General features: G+C 49.2%; 1 protein-coding gene across 5 annotated transcripts in view; it reads right to left on the bottom strand.

The window, feature by feature from the left end:
• Positions 1-12,380, bottom strand: part of m1ap (meiosis 1 associated protein) — a 61,036-nt gene that overhangs the window by 10,118 nt on the left and 38,538 nt on the right. For all 5 annotated transcript variants that reach the window (XM_029754528.1, XM_029754526.1, XM_029754527.1 and 2 more), the window contains 6 exons: positions 9,243-9,428; positions 8,388-8,547; positions 5,807-5,866; positions 5,530-5,611; positions 2,022-2,225; positions 1,633-1,748 (listed from right to left, as the gene is read on the bottom strand). In XM_029754528.1, the coding sequence (XP_029610388.1) occupies positions 1,633-1,748; positions 2,022-2,225; positions 5,530-5,611; positions 5,807-5,866; positions 8,388-8,547; positions 9,243-9,428 (808 nt within the window). The remainder of the gene's footprint in view (positions 1-1,632; positions 1,749-2,021; positions 2,226-5,529; positions 5,612-5,806; positions 5,867-8,387; positions 8,548-9,242; positions 9,429-12,380) is intronic.

Here is a 12,380-nt window from a genome sequence, read left to right as displayed (position 1 = left end):
GAGGGGGGTGACAGCAGTCCCCTGTATGGATATGAGGGGGGTGACAGCAGGTACCTGTATGGATATGAGGGTGGTGACAGCAGTCCCCTGTATGGATATGAGGGGGGTGACAGCAGTCCCCTGTATGGATATGAGGGGGGTGACAGCAGTCCCCTGTATGGATATGAGGGTGGTGACAGCAGTCCCCTGTATGGATATGAGGGGGGTGACAGCAGGTACCTGTATGGATATGAGGGTGGTGACAGCAGTCACCTGTATGGATATGAGGGGGGTGACAGTAGGTACCTGTATGGATATGAGGGTGGTGACAGCAGTCCCCTGTATGGATATGAGGGGGGTGACAGCAGTCCCCTATGAGGGGGGTGACAGCAGTCCCCTGTATGGATATGAGGGTGGTGAAGGTAGGTACCTGTATGGATATGAGGGTGGTGACAGCAGTCACCTGTATGGATATGAGGGGGGTGACAGCAGTCCCCTATGAGGGGGGTGACAGCAGTCCCCTGTATGGATATGAGGGTGGTGACAGCAGGTACCTGTATGGATATGAGGGTGGTGACAGCAGTCACCTGTATGGATATGAGGGGGGTGACAGCAGTCCCCTATGAGGGGGGTGACAGCAGTCCCCTGTATGGATATGAGGGTGGTGACAGTAGGTACCTGTATGGATATGAGGGTGGTGACAGCAGTCACCTGTATGGATATGAGGGTGGTGACAGCAGTCCCCTATGAGGGTGGTGACAGCAGTCCCCTATGAGGGGGGTGACAGCAGTCCCCTGTATGGATATGAGGGTGGTGACAGCAGTCCCCTGTATGGATATGAGGGTGGTGACAGCAGTCCCCTGTATGGATATGAGGGTGGTGACAGTAGTCCCCTGTATGGATATGAGGGTGGTGACAGCAGTCCCCTGTATGGATATGAGGGGGGTGACAGTAGGTACCTGTATGGATATGAGGGTGGTGACAGCAGGTACCTGTATGGATATGAGGGTGGTGACAGCAGTCACCTGTATGGATATGAGGGGGGTGACAGCAGTCCCCTATGAGGGGGGTGACAGCAGTCCCCTGTATGGATATGAGGGTGGTGACAGTAGGTACCTGTATGGATATGAGGGTGGTGACAGCAGTCACCTGTATGGGTATGAGGGGGGTGACAGCAGTCCCCTATGAGGGGGGTGACAGCAGTCCCCTGTATGGATATGAGGGTGGTGACAGCAGTCCCCTGTATGGATATGAGGGTGGTGACAGCAGGTACCTGTATGGATATGAGGGTGGTGACAGCAGTCACCTGTATGGATATGAGGGGGGTGACAGCAGTCCCCTATGAGGGGGGTGACAGCAGTCCCCTGTATGGATATGAGGGTGGTGACAGTAGGTACCTGTATGGATATGAGGGTGGTGACAGCAGTCACCTGTATGGATATGAGGGTGGTGACAGCAGTCCCCTATGAGGGGGGTGACAGCAGTCCCCTGTATGGATATGAGGGTGGTGACAGCAGTCCCCTGTATGGATATGAGGGTGGTGACAGCAGTCCCCTGTATGGATATGAGGGTGGTGACAGTAGTCCCCTGTATGGATATGAGGGTGGTGACAGCAGTCCCCTGTATGGATATGAGGGGGGTGACAGTAGGTACCTGTATGGATATGAGGGTGGTGACAGCAGTCCCCTGCTCCTCAGGTGCTGGTAGAGGTTACTCCTCAGAGAGAGAGGGTTGAAGAGAGACTCTTCTTCTAGCTGACCCACACAACTCTGACGAGAGAGAGAAAAGAGAGAGAGATAAGAGACATTTGTAATGTCTTTATTCTTTTGGAACTTCTGTGAGTCTAATGTTTACTGTTCATTTGAATGTTTATTTCACTTTGTTTATTATCTAGTTCACTTGCTTTGGAAATGTATGTTTCCCATGCCAATAAAGCCTTAAATTGAATTGAAATTGAGGGAGAGAAAGAGAGAGGAGAGACATACAGAGAGACAGAGAGTGTGTATGTATATTTAGTCAGGTGATTTATCTACAGTCTGTACCTGTATGGTGGTGAGTGCATCAGGTGGGGGGTCCTGATTTGAGACAGGCAGTTGGCAGGGCAGCAGCAGCTCTCTGTTTGCCACAGGTTTGAGGAGGAGGGAGAGAGAGGCAGAGGGCTGAAGGAGGTAGTGGCAACACACACCAGAACCAATAGAACTGGAACCAATAGGCTCTGAACGCACCAGTAGGAACCAGTCACGAACCTGGAAAGAGAGAGGGAGCATTGAGGAGGGAGAGAGAGAGAGAGAGAGAGAGAGAGAGAGAGAGGGAGAGAGAGAGAGGGAGCATTGAGGAGGAGAGAGAGAGAGAGAGAGAGGGAGAGAGAGAAAGGGAGAGAGGGAGAGAGAGAGAGGGAGAGAGAGAGAGAGGGAGCATTGAGGAGGAGGGAGAGAGAGAGCAGAACAGTCCACCCCAGACTATGACCATAGCCTCGACATAACAGCAGGACAGACAAATGAAGAACCCCAAGCCCAGGGGATCCCAACCCCTCTGAGCACCCCCCCTGTCAGCCACCCTGATAGCCACCCTGACAACCCCCCCTGTCAGCCACCCTGACAACCCCCCCTGATAGCAACCCTGACAACCCCCCCTGATAGCCACCCTGACAACCCCCCCTGTCAGCCACTCTGATAGCCCTCCTGACAACCCCCCCGTCAGCCACCCTGTCAGCCCTCCTGACTACCCCCCCTGTCAGCCCTCCTGACAACCCCCCCCGTCAGCCACCCTGATAGCCCTCCTGACAACCCCCCCCGTCAGCCACCCTGTCAGCCCTCCTGACTACCCCCCCTGTCAGCCCTCCTGATAGCCCTCCTGACAACAGAGATTGTACTCCATATGGACTCAAATGGGAAATATATACAAGACAATAAACTTTTTCCCAAACACACAGTGTGTCTAAACTCTGGTGTCCAAACACCCAGCGCGCCCAAGATCTTTTTGTCTGAGGACCAACTAGGGTCACCTAGCCACATAATAATACACACAGGCACAAACCACCTGAGAACACAGCAGGAAAGGGTGGCCACAGCACTCAAGGTAGTGATTGAAAAAGCTTCTTCTACTTTCCCCAACGCACAAGTGGTTATCTCCACCCTGCTACCACGAAAAGACTTCCATCCTGCTACCATACAGCGGGTAAACGCAAGTATTTCCCATGACTGTGCCTCAAAACCAAATGTTTACCTTGCCCACCACTCCACCATGGACATGAACAGCCTTTACGACCAGGTCCACCTATACAAGGCAGCAGTGCCCACCTTCGTCAGGACCCTGAAGGACATTGCCCTCAACCGCAGCCCCAACACCTCAAACAGGAGCAACAGACACCCCGTCCAGACCAACAAAGCCCTCTCCCAGGCCAACGAAGCCCTCTCCCAGACCAACGAAGCCCTCTCCCAGGCCAACGAAGCCCTCTCCCAGGCCAACGAAGCCCTCTCCCAGGCCAACGAAGCCCTCTCCCAGACCAACGAAGCCCTCTCCCAGACCAACGAAGCCCTCTCCCAGACCAACGAAGCCCTCTCCCAGACCAACGAAGCCCTCTCCCAGACCAACGAAGCCCTCTCCCAGGCCAACGAAGCCCTCTCCCAGGCCAACGAAGCCCTCTCCCAGGCCAACGAAGCCCTCTCCCAGGCCAACGAAGCCCTCTCCCAGGCCAACGAAGCCCTCTCCCAGACCAACGAAGCCCTCTCCCAGGCCAACGAAGCCCTCTCCCAGGCCAACGAAGCCCTCTCCCAGGCCAACGAAGCCCTCTCCCAGACCAACGAAGCCCTCTCCCAGACCAACGAAGCCCTCTCCCAGACCAACGAAGCCCTCTCCCAGACCAACAAAGCCCTCTCCCAGACCTGCAGGAACTTCTTTGTCCTAAAGAGCAGGAACCTGGACTTCACCAAAGAAATCAGAAATACAGACATTGTCATCCTACAAGAAACATGGTATAGAGGAGATGGACCCACTGGTTGCCCTCTAGGTTACAGAGAGCTGGTAGTCACATCCACCAAACTACCAGGTGTGAAACAGGGAAGAGACTCAGAGGGTATGCTAATTTGGTATAGAGCAGACCTAACCCACTCTATTAAATTAGTCAAAACAGGAACATTTTACATTTGGCTAGAAATTCAAAAGGAAATGATCTCAACAGAGATAAATGTCCTCCTGTGTGCTACCTATATCCTCCCAATATAATCCCCATGCTATAATGAAGACAGCTTCTCCATCCTGGAGGGGGAAATCAACAATTTCCAGGCCCAGGGGCATGCACCAGTCTGTGGTGACCTAAATACCAGAATTGGACAAGAACCTGACACCCTCAGCACACAGGGGGACAAACACCTGCCTGGAGGTGACAACATTGAGAGAATGCCAAGAGTGCAAAGCTGTCATCAAGGCAAAGGGTGGCTACTTTGAATAATATAAAATATATTTTCATTTGTTTAACACTTGCTTGGTTACTACATGATTACATATGTATTATTTCATAGTTTTGATGTCTTCACTATTATTCTACAATGTAGAAAATAGTAAAAATAAATAAAAACCCTGGAATGAGTAGGTGTGTCCAGACTTTCGACTGGTACTGTAACTTCCACAAAGCTGTGAACGATCTGAGAGACAAGGCCAGAAGGGCATTCTATGCCATCAAAAGGAACATTAAATTTGACATATCAATTAGTTTCTGGCTAAAAATACTAGAATCAGTTATAGAAAACATTGCCCTTCATGGTTGTGAGGTCTGGGGTCCGCTCACCAACCAAGAATTTACTAAATGGGACAAACACAAAATTTAAACAAACACCAAATTGACTATGTACAGACTCAGTGAGCATAGCCTTGCTATTGCAAAAGGTCGCTCTCAAGAGAAGACAGGCTATGTGCACACTGCCAACAAAATGAGGTGGAAACTGAGCTGCACTTCCTAACCTCCTGCCAAATGTATGACCATAGAGACACAGATATTTCCCTCAGATTACAAAGACCCACAAAGAATTTGAAAACAAATCCACAGTTTGCCATCACAGCAGCAATATGTGACTTGTTGCCACAAGAAAAGGGCAAACAGTGATGAACAAACACCATTGTAAATACAACCCATATTTATGTTGATTTATTTTCCCTTTAGTACTATTTACACATAATATGAACTTTTGTTAGTGTGATGTTTGAGGAGGAGGGAGGAGGGAGGCTGACAGCTGTAGTGGCAACAACACCAGAACCAATAGAATTCTGATTGGCACCAACAGGAACCAGTCAGGAGCCTGAAAACACACACAAACACATTCACACACTCTCTCTGTCTCTCTATCTCTCTCTGTCTCTCTCCATCTCTCTCCATCTCTCTATCTCTCTCTCTCTCCATCTCGCTCTGTCTCTCTCTCTCTGTCTCTCTCTCTCCATCTCTCTCTCTCCATCTCTCCATCTTGCTCTGGCTCTCTCTCTCTGGCTCTCTGTCTCTCATCATCCCTCCCTCGCTCCCTCGCTCGCTCCCTCCCTCCCTCCCTCCCTCCTACTGACCCGGAGTGTGTGACAGAGAGCATGGAAGAGGTGATGGTTTCTCTCCATCTCATCCCAGTCCATTTGCCAACAGGTGGTAGGCCTGAGGATCATATTAAACTTTATTTAAGTGCATTTCAATTTGCAAAACACTTTTTTTTACTGTAAAACAATAAAATGAAAAGACGCCGGTAATAAGTAAAAGAAGATAAAACACAAATAAAACATTTCATGAAATGATTGAATAAAGGCTAAAAACTTGGTTTAAAAAACCCTCAGTGGTGTCTGTCCATCTCACCTGATGATGAGGGGCAGGCCGTACAACACACTCTCACACACACCGTCTGCATGCAGCGTCCTGCAACACACACACATTAATACAGTAGAAACACCGTCTGCATGCAGTGTCCTGCAACACACACACATTAATACAGTAGAAACACCGTCTGCATGCAGCGTCCTGCAACACACACACATTAATACAGTAGAAACACCGTCTGCATGCAGTGTCCTGCAACACACACACATTAATACAGTAGAAACACCGTCTGCATGCAGCGTCCTGCAACACACACACATTAATACAGTAGAAACACCGTCTGCATGCAGCGTCCTGCAACACACACACATTAATACAGTAGACACACCGTCTGCATGCAGTGTCCTGCAACACACACACACACATTAATACAGTAGAAACACCGTCTGCATGCAGCGTCCTGCAACACACACACATTAATACAGTAGACACACCGTCTGCATGCAGTGTCCTGCAACACACACACACACATTAATACAGTAGAAACACCGTCTGCATGCAGTGTCCTGCAACACACACACATTAATACAGTAGACACACCGTCTGCATGCAGTGTCCTGCAACACACACACATTAATACAGTAGAAACACCGTCTGCATGCAGTGTCCTGCAACACACACACATTAATACAGTAGAAACACCGTCTGCATGCAGCGTCCTGCAACACACACACATTAATACAGTAGAAACACCGTCTGCATGCAGCGTCCTGCAACACACACACATTAATACAGTAGACACACCGTCTGCATGCAGTGTCCTGCAACACACACTCACACATTAATACAGTAGAAACACCGTCTGCATGCAGCGTCCTGCAACACACACACATTAATACAGTAGACACACCGTCTGCATGCAGTGTCCTGCAACACACACACACACATTAATACAGTAGAAACACCGTCTGCATGCAGTGTCCTGCAACACACACACATTAATACAGTAGACACACCGTCTGCATGCAGTGTCCTGCAACACACACACACACATTAATACAGTAGAAACACCGTCTGCATGCAGTGTCCTGCAACACACACACATTAATACAGTAGAAACACCGTCTGCATGCAGCGTCCTGCAACACACACACATTAATACAGTAGAAACACCGTCTGCACTCAGCGTCCTGCAACACACACACATTAATACAGTAGACACACGTACATTTACGCACACACACACACACACGTCCTCCATAGTTGTTTTGCATCTCATTTACATACAAGTGTGTGTGTGTGTGTTTGTGTGTGTGTGTATGGTTTTGGAAAAATAATGATTATAATTTACATAATGATGAGCCAACCGTCCCCAGTGGTGACATCATAGGACAATACAGCCTCTCATGCTCACCTTGGGAGTGTGTGTGTGTGTGTGTGTGTGTGTGTGTGTGTGTGTGTGTGTGTGTGTGTGTGTGTGTGTGAGTGTGTGTGTGACTGTGTGTGACTGTGTGTGTGTGTGTGTGTGACTGTGTGTGACTGTGTGTGTGTGTGTGTGTGTGACTGTGTGTGACTGTGTGTGACTGTGTGTGTGTGTGACTGTGTGTGACTGTGTGTGTGTGTGACTGTGTGTGTGTGTGTGTGTGTGTGTGTGACTGTGTGTGACTGTGTGTGTGTGTGTGTGTGTGTGTGTGTGTGTGTGTGTGTGAGTGGCTGTGTAAAATAATTACGCCAGGTATTTAGATAAACAGGTATTTAGATAAACAGGTATTTAGATAAACAGGTATTTAGGTCTCTGTGTGTTTCAACAACAACCTTTCATGAAACCATCTGTGCTGCATTCAGGTTCTGTTCACAATAGTCCAACTGTTTATGTGTCAATGTGGGTCAGTGTGTGTGTGTGTGTGTGTGTGTGTGTGTGTGTGTGTGTGTCATTGTGTGTGTGTGTGTGTGTGTGTGTCAGTGTGTGTTATAGAAATGTGTGTGTGTGTGTCAGTGTGTGTTACAGACGTGTGTGTGTGTGTCAGTGTGTGTGTCAGTGTGTGTTATAGAAATGTGTGTCAGTGTGTGTTATAGAAATGCGTGTGTGTGTGTGTCAGTGTGTAATGGATGGTTCCTTATACAGCCAAACATTTCAAAGCCACTCTACAAATGAGGCTCAATATAAATGATTTAATTACATTCGCATAGCTATAAGCATTACGTTTCGAAATGCGCAAAAGTGTGTGTGTGCATGAGTGTGTGTGTGAGTGTGTGTCCCACAGCCCTAGGCCATGTATCCATGTCTGGTTATGAATGAGTCCATTCTTTGTAGTTCTGGAATGCCCAGGCCGACCAATCACATCAAAGTCGGCTTTGTTCTGAAGACACAGTGAGATGTGTTCATCGCTATGTTTTAATGGGGCAGAAATTGACACTTTAACATGTCTGTGTGTGTCATGATTTTAGGCTGCAACGCTCTCTCTCTTTCCCTCTCTCTCCCTCTCTCTGTCTGTCTCTCTCCCTCTCTGTCTCTCTCTCTCCCTCTCTGTCTCTCTCTCGCTCTCTCTCTGTCTCTCTCGCTCTCTCCCTCTCTCTCTCTGTCTCTCTCTGTCAGTCACTCTCTCTCGCTCACTCTTACTTGATGACTCTGAGTCGCTGAGGTGGAGGGCTCTGATTGGCTAAGCCCTTGCCTGACACCAGGAAGTCCTTGGTGCTCTCCGTCTTGACCCCAAGGTCAGGGGTCAGAGGTAAGAGGGCGGGGCTTAGGAGACGCTCCTGCATGTCACACTTCACACACACTGCAGACAGGGACAGATGGAAAGAGAGAGTGAGAGAAAGAGAGAGGGCAAGAAAGCGAAAGAGAGAGGGGGGAGAAAGAGATAAAAGGGGAGAGAGAGGGGGGGAGAAAGAGAGAGAGAGGGAGAGAGGTATGAGTGATGGGGAGAAAGTGGAGAAAAGAGGGGATAGAGACAGAGAAGAAGAGAGACAGAATAAGAAAGAGCGATATGGGTAGACTACCTGGACTAGCTCTCTGTCCATGACTAGGCATGATCCCAGAGTTCAGTCCAGGTGGTAACAACAGCTGGAGTTCAGACAGACAGACAGACAGACAGACAGACAGACAGACAGACAGACAGACAGACAGACAGGAGGAAACAGACAGAGAGACACAGACAGAGAGACAAGAGGAAACAGACAGAGAGACAAGAGGAAACAGACAGAGAGACAAGAGGAAACAGACAGAGAGAAACAGACAGAGAGACAAGAGGAAACAGACAGAGAGAAACAGACAGAGAGACAAGAGGAAACAGACAGACAGACAGACAGACAGACAGACAGACAGACAGACAGACAAGAGGAAACAGACAGAGAGAAACAGACAGAGAGACAAGAGGAAACAGACAGAGAGACAAGAGGAAACAGACAGAGAGACAAGAGGAAACAGACAGAGAGAAACAGACAGAGAGACAAGAGGAAACAGACAGACTACTACCTGGACTAGCTCTCTGTCCATGACTAGGAGTAGTAGTCCCTCCCTGTAGTCCAGGTGGTAACAACAGGTGGAGTTGTTCCTTATTCCCGCCCTGGTCATGAAGCCACGCCTTCAACGCCGTCTCCATGGCAACCACGCTGTTCTCTACATGCTGCAGGTCGATCTCTGTACCTAACATCAGACTGGCTGGGGGAGGGAGGGAGGGAGGGAGAGAGAGAGAGAGGGAAATATGGAGACGGGGGGAAGAGAGAGGGAGGGAGGGACGGATGGAGAGCAGAAAATATGGAGACGGGGGAGAGAAAGAGAGAGAGAGGGAGGGATGAATGAATAGAGCAATAGATAGAGAACAGTATCTATCTCCTGCGTTTTCAGGGCTCTGTTTAAAGCAGATGTAGCACTTGCATCGCCTAACAACTAGAGGGCAGTAAAGCCCAGCTTTTGCAGCCCAAACAGAGATTTTGAGAAAACCAGGGAATTTATTGAAAGTTCCAGGAATTTCGCAACTCGAGCCGGATCACATGAGTTGAGTTAGCCAACAGAGCACATGAGTTGAGTTAGCCAACAGAGCACGAGTAGAGTTAGCCAACAGATCACATGAGTTGAGTTAGCCAACAGAGTACGAGTTGAGTTAGCCAACAGAACGGGAGTTGAGTTAGCCAACAGAGGGTGAGTTGAGTTAGCCAACAGAGGGTGAGTTGAGTTAGCCAACAGCGGGTGAGTTGAGTTAGCCAACAGAGCACGAGTTGAGTTAGCCAACAGAGGGTGAGTTGAGTTAGCCAACAGAGCAGGAGTTGAGTTAGCCAACAGATCACATGAGTTGAGTTAGCCAACAGAGCACATGAGTTGAGTTAGCCAACAGAGCACGAGTAGAGTTAGCCAACAGAGCAGGAGTTGAGTTAGCCAACAGAGCAGGAGTTGAGTTAGCCAACAGAATACGAGTTGAGTTAGCCAACAGAGTACGAGTTGAGTTAGCCAACAGAGGGTGAGTTGAGTTAGCCAACAGAGGGTGAGTTGAGTTACCCAACAGAACGGGAGTTGAGTTAGCCAACAGAGGGTGAGTTGAGTTAGCCAACAGAGGGTGAGTTGAGTTAGCCAACAGAGGGTGAGTTGAGTTAGCCAACAGCGGGTGAGTTGAGTTAGCCAACAGAGCAGGAGTTGAGTTAGCCAACAGAGGGTGAGTTGAGTTAGCCAACAGAGGGTGAGTTGAGTTAGCCAACAGAGGGTGAGTTGAGTTAGCCAACAGAGCGTGTTGAGTTACCCAACAGAGCACGAGTTGAGTTAGCCAACAGAGCACGAGTTGAGTTAGCCAACAGAGCACGGGTTGAGTTAGCCAACAGAGGGTGAGTTGAGTTAGCCAACAGAGCATCCAACAGAGCACGAGTTGAGTTAGCCAACAGAGCACGAGTAGAGTTAGCCAACAGAGCACGAGTTGAGTTAGCCAACAGAGCATCCAACATAGCACGAGTTGAGTTAGCCAACAGAGCACGAGTTGAGTTAGCCAACAGAGCATCCAACAGAGCACGAGTTGAGTTAGCCAACAGAGCACGAGTTGAGTTAGCCAACAGAGCACGAGTTGAGTTAGCCAACAGAGCACGAGTTGAGTTAGCCAACAGAGCAGGAGTTGAGTTAGCCAACAGAGCACGAGTTGAGTTAGCCAACAGAGCAGGAGTTGAGTTAGCCAACAGAGCACGAGTTGAGTTAGCCAACAGAGCACGTGTTGAGTTAGCCAACAGAGCACGTGTTGAGTTAGCCAACAGAGCACGAGTTGAGTTAGCCAACAGAGTACGAGTTGAGTTAGCCAACAGAGTACGAGTTGAGTTAGCCAACAGAGGGTGAGTTGAGTTAGCCAACAGAGGGTGAGTTGAGTTAGCCAACAGAACAGGAGTTGAGTTAGCCAACAGAGGGTGAGTTGAGTTAGCCAACAGAGGGTGAGTTGAGTTAGCCAACAGAGGGTGAGTTGAGTTAGCCAACAGCGGGTGAGTTGAGTTAGCCAACAGAGCACGAGTTGAGTTAGCCAACAGAGGGTGAGTTGAGTTAGCCAACAGAGCAGTAGTTGAGTTAGCCAACAGAGGGTGAGTTGAGTTAGCCAACAGAGCAGGAGTTGAGTTAGCCAACAGAGGGTGAGTTGAGTTAGCCAACAGAGGGTGAGTTGAGTTAGCCAACAGAGCACGAGTTGAGTTAGCCAACAGAGGGTGAGTTGAGTTAGCCAACAGAGGGTGAGTTGAGTTAGAGAGGGTGAGTTGAGTTAGAGAAGGTGAGTTGAGAGCCAACAGAGCACGAGTTGAGTTAGCCAACAGAGGGTGAGTTGAGTTAGCCAACAGAGGGTGAGTTGCGTTAGAGAGGGTGAGTTGAGTTAGCCAACAGAGGGTGAGTTGAGTTAGAGAGGGTGAGTTGAGTTAGCCAACAGAGGGTGAGTTGAGTTAGCCAACAGAGGGTGAGTTGAGTTAGCCAACAGAGGGCGAGTTGAGTTAGAGAGGGTGAGTTGAGTTAGCCAACAGAGGTGAGTTGAGTTAGCCAACAGAGGGTGAGTTGAGTTAGAGAGGGTGAGTTGAGTTAGCCAACAGAGGGTGAGTTGAGTTAGCCAACAGAGCACGAGTTGAGTTAGAGAGGGTGAGTTGAGTTAGCCAACAGAGGGTGAGTTGAGTTAGAGAGGGTGAGTTGAGTTAGCCAACAGAGGGTGAGTTGAGTTAGCCAACAGAGGGTGAGTTGAGTTAGAGAGAGGTGAGTTGAGTTAGCCACGAGGGTGAGTTGAGTTAGCCAACAGAGGGTGAGTTGAGTTAGAGAGGGTGAGTTGAGTTAGCCAACAGAGGGTGAGTTGAGTTAGAGAGGGTGAGTTGAGTTAGCCAACAGAGGGTGAGTTGAGTTAGCCAACAGAGGGTGAGTTGAGTTAGAGAGGGTGAGTTGAGTTAGCCAACAGAGGGTGAGTTGAGTTAGCCAACAGAGGGTGAGTTGAGTTAGAGAGGGTGAGTTGAGTTAGCCAACAGAGGGTGAGTTGAGTTAGAGAAGGTGAGTTGAGTTAGCCAACAGAGGGTGAGTTGAGTTAGAGAGGGTGAGTTGAGTTAGCCCAACAGAGGGTGAGTTGAGTTAGCCAACAGAGCACGAGTTGAGTTAGGAGTGAGTTGAGTTAGCCACAGAGGT

This window comes from Salmo trutta, chromosome 5 (genome assembly GCF_901001165.1).
Source record: "Salmo trutta chromosome 5, fSalTru1.1, whole genome shotgun sequence".
NCBI classification, from domain to species: domain Eukaryota; kingdom Metazoa; phylum Chordata; class Actinopteri; order Salmoniformes; family Salmonidae; genus Salmo; species Salmo trutta.
The sequence above is the reverse complement of the archived record's forward strand: the minus strand, read 5'-3'. Positions and strand labels throughout refer to the sequence as shown.